The 13468-nt window shown below is 43.4% G+C and overlaps 1 protein-coding gene across 1 annotated transcript in view; it reads left to right on the plus strand.

Annotated features, from left to right (window-relative positions):
- Positions 1-13468, plus strand: part of aspscr1 (ASPSCR1 tether for SLC2A4, UBX domain containing) — a 313012-nt gene that overhangs the window by 275745 nt on the left and 23799 nt on the right. Inside the window, exon 14 of the mRNA XM_063030554.1 lies at positions 12806-12857. Within this exon, the coding sequence (XP_062886624.1) occupies positions 12806-12857 (52 nt within the window). The remainder of the gene's footprint in view (positions 1-12805; positions 12858-13468) is intronic.

The following is a 13468-nucleotide window of genomic DNA, read 5'->3' on the forward strand; positions in this document are numbered from 1 at the left end:
GATGTTGTAGCCAATCAAGAACCTATCAATTACTGCCTTAAGTACACCCAACGACCTGGCCGCCGCAACTGCATGTGATAACAAATTCCACAAATTCATCACCCTCTTGCTAAAGAAACGTCTCTGCTTCTCTGTTTTAAAAGAACGCCCCTCTATCCTGAGGCTGTTCCCTCCCTCTAGTCCTCTAGTCCTAGACTCTCCCACCATGGGAAACATCCTTTCCACATCTACTCTATCTAGGCCTTTCAATGTTCAAAAGTTTGCAATGAGATCCCCCTTATCCTTTTAAATTTCGGCGAGTACAGGCCCAGAGCCATCAAACATTCCTCATGTGATAACCATTTCATTCCTGGAATCAACCTTGTGAACCTCATCTGAACCCTCTCCAATGACAGCACATCGTTTCTTAGATAAGGAGCCCAAAACTGTTCACCAAACTCAAATTAAGACCTCAACAGCGCCTTATAAAGCCTCAGCGTGATTTCCCTGCTCTTGTATTCAAGACCTCTTGAAATGAATACTAACATGGTATTTGCCTTCCTCACCACTGACTCAACCTGCAAGTTAATCTTTAGGGTGTTCTGCATAAGGACACCAAAGTCCCTTTCCATCACAAATTTTTGGATTTTCTCCCCGTTTAGAAAATAGTCCGCACATTTATTTCTTCTTCCAAAGTGCATGACCATGCATTTTCCAACATTGTATTTCATTTGCCTCTTTCTTGCCCATTCTCCTAATCTGTCTAAGTTCTTCTTCAGCCTTCCTGTTTCCTCAACACTACCTGCCCCTCCACCAATCTTTGTATCATCTGCAAACTTGGCAACAAAACCATCTATTCCATCATCTAAATCATTGATATACAGTATAAAAATAAATGGTCCCAACACCAGCCCCTGTGGAACACCACTAGTCACTGGCAGCCAAGCAGAAAAGGATCCTTTTATTCCCACTCGCTGCCCCCTACCAATCAGCCAATGCCCTAACCATGCTAGTAACTTTATTGTACTACTGCAGGCTCTTAACTTGGTAAGCTGTCTCATGTGTGGCACCTTGTCAAAGGTCTTCTGAAATCCAAATATACAACATCCACTGCATCCCCTTTATCTATCCTACTTGCAATCTCCTCAAAGAATTCCAACTGGTTCGTCAGACAAGATTTTCCTTAAGGAGACCATGCTGACTTTGTCCTATCTTGTCCTGTGTCACCAAGTACTTCATAACCTCATCCTTAAAAATTGACTCCAGTATCTTCCCAACCACTGAGGTCAGGCTAACTGGACTATAATTTCCTTTTTGCCTCCTCCCTCCATTCTTGAAAGATCATTACAAATGTCTCCACCATCTCTATGGCTACCTCTTTCTGAACCCTAGGGTGCAGTTCATCTGATCTGGGTGACTTATGTACCTTTAGGTCTTTCAGCATTTAGAGCACCTTCTCCCTTGTCATAGTAATCGCACTCACTTCTATTCCCTCACACCCTTCAACATCTGGCACACTGCCTGGGTCTTCCACAGTGAAGACTGATGCAAAATACTAATTTAATTCATCTGTCATCTCCTTGACCCCATTATTATTTCTCTGGCCTCATTTTCTAGCGGTCCTATATCCACTCTCATCTCTCTTTTATTTTTTATATACTTGAAAAAGCTTTTTCAATCCACCTTGATATTGTTTGCTAGCTTGCTTTCATATTTCATCTTTTCCCTCCTAATGATTCTTTTAGTGCTCTCTGTAGGTTTTTAAAAGCTTCCCAATCCTCTATCTTTCTGCTAATTTTTGCTTTGTTGTATGTCCTCTCTTTTGCTGTTATATTAGCTTTGACTTCCCTTGTCAGCCGTGATTGTAATATTTTGCCATTTGAGTATTCCTTTGTTTTTTGAATACATGTATCCTGCACCTTCCTCATTTTTCCCAGAAACTCAAGTTGTTGCTGCTCTACTGTCCTTACTGCCAGCATCTCCTTCCATTTTACTTTGGCCAACTCCTCTCTCTTACCACTGTAATTTCCTTTATTCCACTGAAATACTACTACATCAAACTTTACTTTCTCCCTATCACATTTCAAGTTAAACTCAATCATATTGTGATCACTGTCTCCTAAGGGTTCCTTTACCTTAAGCTCACTAATTGCCTCCAGTTCATTACATAGCACCTAATCCAGTATAGCTGATCCCTTAATAGGCTCAATGAAAAACGACTTCAAAAAGCCACCTCGTACGCATTCAAAAATGCATGTTAAAATTTCCCATGACTATCATAATTTTGCTCTTTTGACATGCTTTTTCCCGTTCCCGTTGTAATCTGTGGTCCACATCCCAGCTACTGTTTGGAGGCCTGTATGTAACTGTGTGGGCACGTGGCCAAGTGGTTAAGGCATTGGACTAGTGACCTGAAGGTCGTGAGTTCGAGCCCCAGCCAAGGGAACGTGTTGTGTCCTTGAGCAAGGCACTTAATCACACATTGCTCTGCGACGACACTGGTGCCAAGCTGTATGGGTCCTAATGCCCTTCCCTTGGACAACATTGGTGTCGTGGAGAGGGGAGACTTGCAGCATGGGCAACTGCTGGTCTTTCATACAACCTTGCCCAGGCCTGCGCCCTGGAGAATGAAGGCTTTCCAGGCGCAGTTCCATGGTCTCACAAGACTAACGGATGCCTTTATATAACTGCCATCAGGGTCCTTTTACCCTTGCAGTTTTTTAACCTACAAGAGTTCAACATCTTCCAATCCTTTGTCACATAAAGGTGCTAGCTACCCACTTATCATCTTACATACTCCACGAGTCATGTGTGATTGATAATTAAACTATGTAATTAATCTATGTCTTAATATTCAAATTTTAATAAACACTTATTGGAGATACCTCCTTGCAGGTCAGCTCTACATTGTAGGCAGCATTCCACCAGTAGAAACTCTTCTGTTTCCCTTCAAATTAGGGGCCAGGTTTTTTTATTTAATATCCACTTCAGCAAACAGAAAGGACTCTTCTGAAATGTGCAACAGGACAGCACTCCCTCCGTAATGTTCTGGGAACTGACGGCTATTGAGGCCCGGCTGTTGGATATATTTAAAGCGGAGATTGATAGGTTTTTGATTAGTCAGGGTGTCAAAGGTTACGGGGAGAAGGCAGGAGAATGGGGTTGAGAGAGATAATAAATCAGCCAGGATGGAATGGCAGAGCAGCCTCGACAAGCCGAGTGCCCTGATACTGTTCCTACATCTTATGGTCATTTCAGTGTGATTGTTAACCATAATCCCCTCTACATTTAGGGGTGTGTAGAAGAGATCCCATGACATTATTTTAATGAGAAAGGTAATTATACCTAGTGTCATAAAAATCATTGAGCACTGCAGCACAGAAATGTTTTTTTTTCCTTCAGTGGTTTGATTGAGACACGACTGAGCAGGTGTGTGGACGTCAGCGAGTTAGGCTGGCGGGAAAAATTTTAAAGGAGTGCAGTTTTTCCTCAGCGGTTTGATCCAGGCAGGCGTGTGGACATCAGCGAGTTAGACCGGAGGGAAAAATTTTAAAAAGAAGCCAGCTTTATAGAGCGGGCGCCGGAGTAGAGTGAGTCAGAGTAAGAGGGCTTTGTCTCAACTGGGCTTCGGCAATAACAGGTCGAGGGGAGGTAAGTTACTTGTGAAGAATAGGAATAGGAAGTATGTCTGTGAGGCCGGTGTTCTGTACTGGGTGTCGGATGTGGGGTGTCTGGGAGACTCCCAGCCTCCCGGACAGCCACACCTGCACCACTTGTGTTGAGCTGCAGTTCCTTAGGGACCGGGTTAGGGAACCGGAGATGCAGCTTGATGACGTTCATCTGGTCAGGGAAAGTGAGGAGGTGATAGAGTGGAGCTACAGGCAAGTAGTCACACCGGGGCCTTGGGAGACTGATAAGTGGGTAACAGTCAGGACAGGGAAGGACAGGAGTCAAATACTAGAGAGTACCGCTATGGCTGTCCCCCTTAACAATAAGTACTCCTGTTTGAGTGCTGTTGGGGGGGGGGGATCCTACCTGGGGGAAGCAATAGTGGCTGCGCCTCTGTCTCAGTGTCTGACCCTGTGGGTCAGAAGGGTAGAGAAAGGAAGAGGATGGCAGCAGTGATAGGGAACTCTATAGTTAGGGTGTCAGACAGGCAATTCTGTGGACGCAAAAAAGAAACACCGATGGTAGTTTGCCTCCCAGATGCGAGGGTCTGGGATGTTTCTGATCGTGTCCACGATATCCTGAAGTGAGAAGGTGAACAGCCAGAGGTCGTGGTGTATATTGGTACCAATGACATAGGCAGGAAAAGGGAGGAGGTCCTGAAAACAGACTACAGGGAGTTAGGAAGGAAGTTGAGAAGCAGGACTGCAAAGGTAGTAATCTCGGGATTACTGCCTGTGCTACGCAACAGTGAGTATAGGAATAGAGTGAGGTGGAGGATAAATGTGTGGCTGAGGGTTTGAATCAGGGGGCAGGGATTCAGATTTTCTGGATCATTGGGACCTCTTTTGGGACAGGCGTGACCTGTACAAAAAGGACGGGTTGCACTTGAATCTGAGCAGGACCAATATCCTGGCAGGGAGGTTGCTAAGGCTATTGGGGAGAGTTTAAACTAGAATTGCTGGGAGGTGGGAACCAAACTGAAGAGACGGAGGAAGGGGCGGTTGGCTCACTAATCGAGAAAGCTTGCAGACAGTGTGAGAGGGAGGATAGGCAGGTGATAGAGAAGGGACGCACTCAGACTGATGGTTTGAGATGTGTTTATTTTAATGCAAGGAGTATCAGGAACAAAGTGGATGAGCTTAGAGTGTGGATCAGTACTTGGAGCAATGATGTTGTGGCCATTGCAGAGATTTGGATGGCTCAGGGGCAGGAATGGCTACTGAAAGTGCTAGGCTTTAGATGTTTCAGAAAGGATAAAAGAGGCAAGAGGGCAGGGCCAGCTGGTGGCGCAATGACATCAGCGCCAGACCCGGGAGCAGAGGTTCCCGGGTTCGAAACCAGTCGGGGCTGCTCCCGAGTACGCTTTCCATCCGCGCCGGGTTGAGAGTCGAGATCGCAACTCGACCTCGTAAAATAAAGGGAAAAATACTGCAAAATGTCTGTGTGAGGAGTGGCCCGCCACACAGTCTCTCTCTCGCTCTGCGCTTTGTAAAAGCCATGAAAAAGACATCATCACGGACGCACGCACAAACTCGCACACACGCAGACACGTGCCAAAAAAAAAGAGGTGGGGGCGTGGCACTGCTGATCAGAAATAGTGTCATGGCTGCAGAAAAGGAGGAAGTCATGGAGGGATTGTCTACTGAGTCTCTGTGGGTGGAAGTTAGAAACAGGAAGGGGTCAATAACTCTACTGGGTGTTTTTTATAGACCACCCAATAGTAACAGGGACATCGAGGTGCAGTTAGGGAGACAGATTCTGGAACAGTGCAATAATAACAGGATTGGCATGATGGGGGATTTTAATTTTCCCAATACTGATCGGCAGCTCCCTAGAGCAAGGGGTTTAGATGGGGTGGAGTTTGTTAGGTATGTTCAGGAAGGTTTCCTGACACAGTATGTAGATAAGTCTACAAGCGGAGAGGCTATACTTGATCTGGTATTGGGAAATGAACCTCGTCAGGTGTCAGGTCTCTCAGTGGGAGAGATTTTGGAGATAATGATCACAATTCTATCTCCTTTACCATAGCATTGGAGAGGGATAGGAACAGACAAGTTAGGAAAACGTTTAATTGGAGTAAGGAGAAATATGAAGCTGTCAGGCAGGAACTTGGATGCGTAAATTGGGAACAGATGTTCTCAGGGAAATGTACGGCAGAAATGTGGCAAATATTCAGGGGATATTTGTGTAGCATTCCACATAGGTATGTTCCAGTGAGACAGGGAAAAGATGGTCAGGTACAGGAACCGTAGTGTATAAAGGCTGTTGAAAATCTAGTCAAGAAGAAAAGCTTACGAAAGGTTAAAAAAACTTGGTAATTATAGAGATCTAGAAAATTATAAGGCTAGCAGGAAGGAACTTAAGAATGAAATTAGGAGAGTCAGAAAGGGCCATGAGAAGGCCTTGGCGAGCAGGATTAAGGAAAACTCCAAGGCATTCTACAAGTATGTGAAGAGCAAGAGAATAAGATGTAAGAGAATTGGACCAATCAAGTGTGACAGTGGAAAAGTGTGTATAGAACAGGAGGAGATAGCAGAGCTACTTAATGAATACTTTGCTTCAGTACTCACTACGGAAAAAGACCTTGGCGATTTCAGGGACGACTTACAGCAGACTGAAAAGCTTGAGCATATAGACATTAAGAAAGAGGATGTGCTGGAGCTTTTGGAAAGCATCAAGTTGGATAATTCACCGGGACCAGATGATATATACCCCAGGCTACTGTGGGAGGCGAGGAAGGAGATTGCTGAGCCTCTGGCGATGATCTTCACATCATCAATGGGGACAGAAGAGGTTCCGGAAGATTGGAGGGTTGCAGATGTTGTTCCCTCATTCAAGAAAGGGAGTAGAGATAGCCCAGGAAATTATAAACCGGTGAGTCTTACTTCAGTGGTTGATAAGTTGATGGAGAAGATCCTGAGAGGCAGGACTTATGAACATTTGGAGAGGCATAATATGATTAAGAATAGTCAGCATGGCTTTGTCAAAGGCAGGTTGTGCCTAATGAGCCTGATTGAATTTTTTGAGGATGTGACTAAACACATTGATGAAGGTAGAGCAGTAGATGTAGTGTTTATGGATTTCAGCGAAGCATTTGATAAGCTACCCTATGCAAGGCTTATTGAGAAAGTAAGGAGGTATGGGATCCAAGGGGATATTGCTTTGTGGATCCAGAATTGGCTTGCCCACAGAAGGCAAAGAGTGGTTGTAGATGTTTCATATTCTGCAGGCAGGTTGGTGACCAGTGGTGTGCCTCAGGGATCTGTTCTGGAACCCCTTCGCTTCGTGATTTTTATAAATGACCTGGATGAGGAAGTGGAGGGATGGATTGGTAAATTTGCTGATGACACAAAGGTTGGGGATGTTGTGGATAAGTGTGGAAGGCTGTCAGAGGTTACAGCAGGACACTGATAGGATGCAAAACTGGGCTGAGAAGTGCAGATGGAGTTCAACCCAGATAGTGTGAGGTGGTTCATTTTGGTAGGTCAAATGTGATGGCAGAACATAGTATTAATGGTAAAACTCTTGGCAGTGTGGAGGATCAGAGGGATCTTGGGGTCCGAGTCCATAGGACATTCAAAGCTGCTGCGCAGGTTGACTGTGTGGTTAAAAAGGCATATGGTGCATTGGCCTTCATCAACCGTAGGATTGAGTTCAAGAGCTGAGAGGTAATGTTACAGCAATATAGGACCCTGGTCAGACCCTACTTGGAGTACTGTGCTCAGTTCTGGTCACCTCACTACAGGAAGGATATGGAAACTATAGAAGTGGTGCAGAGGAGATTTACAAGGATGTTGCCTGTATTGGGGAGCATGCCTTATGAGAATAGATTGAGTGAACTTGGCCTTTTCTCCTTGGAGCGATGGAGGATGAGAGGTGACCTGATAGAGGTGTATAAGATGATGAGAGACATTGATCATGTGGATAGTCAGAGGCTTTTTCTCAGGGCTGAAATGGCTAACACGAGAGGGCACAGTTTTAAGATGCTTAGAAGTAGTTACAGAGGAGATGTCAGAGTTAAGTTTTTTACTCAGAGAGTGGTGAGTGCGTGAAATGGGTGCCTGGCGACTGTGGTGGAGGTGGATACAATAGGGACTTTCAAAAGGCTCCTGGATACGTACCCTAGAGTTTAGAAAAATAGAGGGCTATGGATAACCCTAGGTAACTTCTGAAGTAAGTACATGTTGAGCACAGCATTGTGGGCCGAAGGGCCTGTATTATGCTGTAGGCTTTCTATGTTTCTTTCCAAGTAGACCATTCGGCCCATCTAGTCCACGGCAAATTATTAATCTGCCTTGTCCTGTTGACCTGCATCTGAACTATAGCCCTTCATTCCATTCCCATCAATGTACTTATCCAAACTTCTCTTGCTCATAGCTCGTTCCACACTTGCACTCAGTGAAGGAGTACCCCATCAGGCTGAACTTAAATGTTCACCTTTCACCAGCTCAGCAGCTAGCATGACACTATTACAGCTCGGGGTGTTCTGGAATTCAATAGCTCAATTCCGGCGTCATTTTGTAAGGAAAATCTGTACATCCTCCCTGTGGAATGGATAGGTTTTCCCCAGGTGTTCTGGTTTCCTCCCACAGTCCAAAGATGTGCCGGGAAGGTTAATTAGCCATTATAAATTGTCCTGTGATTAGGTTAGGGTTAATCGGGGTAGTGGCGTTCCTGGGGCAGCATGGCTCGAGGGTCTGGCCGGGTCTACACTGCATTACATAGCTAAATAATGTAGGTAAATAAAATTAAAAGTTAACCCATCTCCTCTGGATCTCGTCTCACCCTACCTCAGTGAAAAAATCCTGCTTGCATTTACCTTACTTAAATCCCAAATAATTTTGTATACCTCTATCAAATCTCCCCTCATTCTCCTACACTCTCGGGAATAAAATCCTAACGTATTCAACCTTTCCTTATAACTCAGGTCCTCAGATCCTGGCAGATTTTCTTGTAAATTCTTTCTGCACTTTTTCAATCAATCAGATATTGTCCTCAATAATATTTTACTCTGAAGCAACATTATTGATGTTCTGGTGAAGCAACATTACTGGTGATCTGGTGAATGTTGTACATGAGAGCTTGCTATGCAAAAAGTGTCTTCGAAGTTTTCTGTTACAATGGTGAGTGTGCTTGGAAAGTACTTTGCTACACTCTGAAGTGTTTTCGAATGCTCTGACATGGGTACATAAACTTTGTGTAAGTCCAGACCAACACACACAAAATGCTGCAGGAACTCAGCAGGTCAGGCAGCGTCTATGGAGGGGATAACTTCACTCAGCTCCATTCACCCCAACACTACACTGTCCCCACAACCTACGGACTTGCACATCTACAGAGAGTGCTGTCACAGTAAAGTAGCATCCATCATCAGGGACACCCCCAATCACCCAGGCCATGCTCTCTTCTCTTCTCGCTGCTGCCATCAGGAAGAAAGTACAGGAGCCTCAGGACTCACACCACCAGGTTCAGGAACAGTTATTACCTCTCAACCATCAGGCTCTGGAACTAAGGGGGATAACTTCACCCAACCTCACTTGCCCCATCATTGAAATGTTCCCACAACCTACAGCCTCACGTTTTAGGATTCCTCATCTCATCTTCTCAATATTTATTGCTTATTTATTTATTTATTATTATCATTTTGTTTGTTTTTATTTTGTATTTACACATTGGTAGTTTGGTGTCTTTGTTGTATTCACTTTTTCATCGATTCTACTGTGTTTCTTTTGTATTTACTATGAATGCCCACAAGGAAATCAATCCCAAGGTAGTAAAAGGTGACGTATATGCACTTTGATAATAAATTTACTATGACATTTGAATAAACAGCTGACATTTCGGCCCGAGACCCTTTATTGGGACCTTGGCTTGACTTACGATCCTGATGAACCCGAAACATTGACTGCTTATCCCTCTCCATAGTTGCTGCCTGACCTGCTGAGCGTTTCCAGCATTGTGTGTGTGTGTGTGTGTGTGTGTTGCTCTGAATTCACAGCATCTGCAGAATCTCTTGTGTTTATATAAATGCAAGTATGTCTTTAATTCTACAATGGAACCAAATTTGTAATACTAAATGAGATAAGAAACTCAAGGTCTCTGGTAAGTAGGAGATGTGGCAGGGAATTCACACAGGAGCACGTTTCCTTGACTGTTCTGGGCTCTTCAGAACACTTGTCTCAGCTTACGGCCTACCAGTGTCTCACTCACTGGTGAGATTTCAATGGAATCTTATTTGTGTCTGTCTGGGAACGGAAGCGCTTACGGATGATCCTGTGTATTAGTGGTAGAATGGGTAAGTTAACTTATTCTTTTCTCTGCGTGCCCTTTATGCCTGACAACCTTGTCTGGAGCACCATCGTCACTTCACAAAACATTTATTCCCTGGTTTAAATTCCTAACAAAGATGCAGTTGTCTTACAAACGGACAGCTTCCTTTTGTTACTAGATTTGTCACTGACAACAACACCAAGAGGGTGAGAGATTGTATAGGGTAGATTTTGGGGTCCCTTTATTTTAAAACCAGATGTTAGAAGAACCAGGTTGGAGTAAACCTAAGTTCTTCTTTTCTTTTTGAGAATCACAAGGTTTAGTGCGACAGGAGTCGTGCCAAGCTGCGTCTAGCATCTGACTCACACAATGCAGAGCTCTTGCTTATGACGGGAACTGATGTGCCAATAATTATGGTGTTTTTCGTGCCTCACACTGTACTGCTTCACTCTGCCAAATGGGCAGAAAACAAACGCGTGGGAACTAATTGGCAGGAAATGCCCTTTAATGAGGGGGTAAGCAATCGAGATCCTGATTGCTACCTGTTGGTTTGTTTCACTTATCTGAGGACACTTAATATTCCAAAATAATGCAGGCATTGCCAAAGTCTTCGGAATTCAGGATTGTTTAATGTCATTTCCAGTGCACAAGTGTAAAGGGGAATGAAATAATTGTTACTCCGGATCTGATGGAGCACAAAAAAACACAATAATAATGAAACACAATAAATAAGATAGTTTATATACATAGGTTGATTGATTCTGATTTCATACCAGGTTTAATTGCTATGGACTATAGAGCAGGAGGGAGTTGGAGGTCTGCCAGACTCAGAATTAACCTACGTAAGATTAATATTTATTAAAAATGCAGAATAATTTAATTTGTTATTAATTGTAGTTTGCCTCATGCAAAAACAGAAATGCAGCCTTTTTCTCCTGTCAATCACCACTACCATCACCCACTCTGCACCCCCCATCTCCGTCCACCCATTAATTCCGGCATTCCAAAGATTTACACAGCGAAAATAACGGACATCTAATAATCTAAACATTCAGACCATGAGGAAGTTCAGTGATTTGTGGTGTTGAAGAAAGGGGAAGTTTGTGACACTGAGCTGACACTGTTGATTAATTTGTATGTGATTCAAAGGCGAGGATGCTGTGGAATGTTGTTCATAAGATTATCATCAGACTGATATAACCTATCACATGAAAGATTCAGAACTCTTACCCAAAAGAATGTGAAGCTTGGAGCTGAAAAGCACAGAGCGACCTCTGCATGCCATCTTTAGTTACAGCTGATGGAAGCTCATCTGACTTTTGGATCATCAGGAAAGTTCATGTTGTAAACCCACCCCCACCATCACCATTCACCAGGATAATTTGGCCCAGGATTTATTCCTAGTCCCTCCCTTGTTCACACAAACCATTCAGCGATAGCTTTATCAGAGTAACTTGTGACGAGCGGGACCCTGCATTCAATCTCACAGAAAATAAATGCAAACCAGTGCAGCCTATCCATGTGCATGGATGCTAGGGATAAAGTCAGTGGACCAGATGTGAGCAGCCAACCCAGGCTTTGATCGTTTCTGCTCAGTGTCTCTGGGTTATATCATCCATAACATAATGTATGAGTTGTTCTTCCTGAATTCTAGATCTCAGCCCAAGGCAGACCTGGAATAGATGCCTCAGACATGCCTGGGGAGTGGTGGGCAGGGGGTGAGGGGGAGAGTCATCAGCTGGTTGGTCTGAATAAATAATACTTCCATTTATATCACCCCTCATCACATTTAAGTGCCTGAGTGATACGTGCTGCAAGTATAGAACAATGCCGACTTTAGTCACCAAGACGGCAGCATGTTAGCGTCGTGGTTAGCACAATGCTTTACTGCGCCAGCGATCAGCATGTGGATTTCAATTCCCACCACTGTAAGGAGTTTGTCTGTTCTTCCCTTGCCTGTGTGGGTTTCCTCCGGGTGCTCCACATTCCGGAGACGTAGGGGTTAGTGTTAGTGAGTTGTGGACTCCGGAAGCAATCTGCCCCCAGCACATATTTGGACTGCGCTGGTCATTGACGCCTGCAACACGTTTCACTGCATGTTTCAATGTACATGTGACAAATAAATAAAGGTAATCAGAGATGATTAGGTATATCTTTCAGAAGTAAACTCAAAATTTACTTTGACCTATTCAAAGGTCAAAGTAAATTTATTATCAAAGTACATATACGTCACCATGTACTGAGATTCATTTTCTTGCAGGCATTCACAGGAAAATAAATGATAGAATCTGTGAAAAAACTATAAATAACACTTTCAACCGACCAATGTGCAAACAAAGACTAATCGTGCAAGTACTTTAAAAAAGTAAATAAATTATACTGAGAGCATAAATTGTAGAGTCCTTGAAGGTGAGTCTATAAGTTGTGAATATTCAGCTGGCTATACAGCATTTGATAAATAGCAGAGATTTCTAGCACAGTTCAAACAGTAGCATAGAAGGTGTAGCATTTAACTCATTCACTGTGAGAACTTGCATGCACTGGTTGCAAGGTATTTTAGGATGTTTTAATGAATTTAAAGGCAAGTTAGTTTTCCCAAAACTATGATATCAATGATCCTTTTTTTTTCTTTGTGCTGTTTGTTTTTTCATCTTTAACTCCGGCTTAATTTGGAAGGTGGTAGCTCAGCATCTGTGGACAGCATTAACACTGATCTGCAAATGTTCTGGCAGGTTTCGGTAAAGAGAGAGAAAATCTGTTTAGTATCCATTTCTGCTCCTTCATGACTGGTGCTCTGGGTTGTTGGGTTTCAGTTAACTTAAGAGTGAAGACATAATGACAGCCATCTGTAAAGATACATCACAATTCTTTGTTCTTTTTGCTTCAGGCAAACCTATTTCCTGCAGCTCTTGTCCACTTTGGCTCTGAAGTTAGAATGGGTGAGTAACACAGTCTTACTTATTTTGGTTTCCTTGAGTTAATGTTTCAGTGATTTTGTTTTCCTGCCCCTGGATATGTTGTATCATTTCTTCTGGTCGTGGCATAATTATCCTTTCACCTGTTACCTTTTTGGTGTTTGTAATGGACCCCATATAAAATAATCCATTTCCTATTTCTGCTCCTCCTGCCCACAATCTTAACTAATCAATGTTCAACTTGAATTAACAGCCATGTAGGAAATAAGATCCTTAAATAACAGTTGATTGACTTGCATAGTTGAATTCAAATGGTCAAACTCAGTTAAACTATGATAAGTCCTAAACACCAGAAATTCTACAGATGCTGGAAATCCAGAGTAACACATACAAAATGCTGGAGGAACTCAGCAGGTCAGGCAGCATCCATGGAGAGCAATAAACTGTTGACGTTTTGGCTGAAAACGTCAACTGTTTATTCCCTGCCCTAGGGTATATTTATATAGTTACTTATTTATTGAGATACAGTATGGAATAGGCCCTTCGAGCTGCTCTGCCCAGCAGTCTGCCAATTTAATCCTAGCCTAATCACAAGACCTACTAACCGTGGGAGGAAACCAGAGCACCTAAACGAA

Source organism: Mobula hypostoma, chromosome 22 (assembly GCF_963921235.1).
Source record: "Mobula hypostoma chromosome 22, sMobHyp1.1, whole genome shotgun sequence".
Lineage (NCBI taxonomy): Eukaryota > Metazoa > Chordata > Chondrichthyes > Myliobatiformes > Myliobatidae > Mobula > Mobula hypostoma.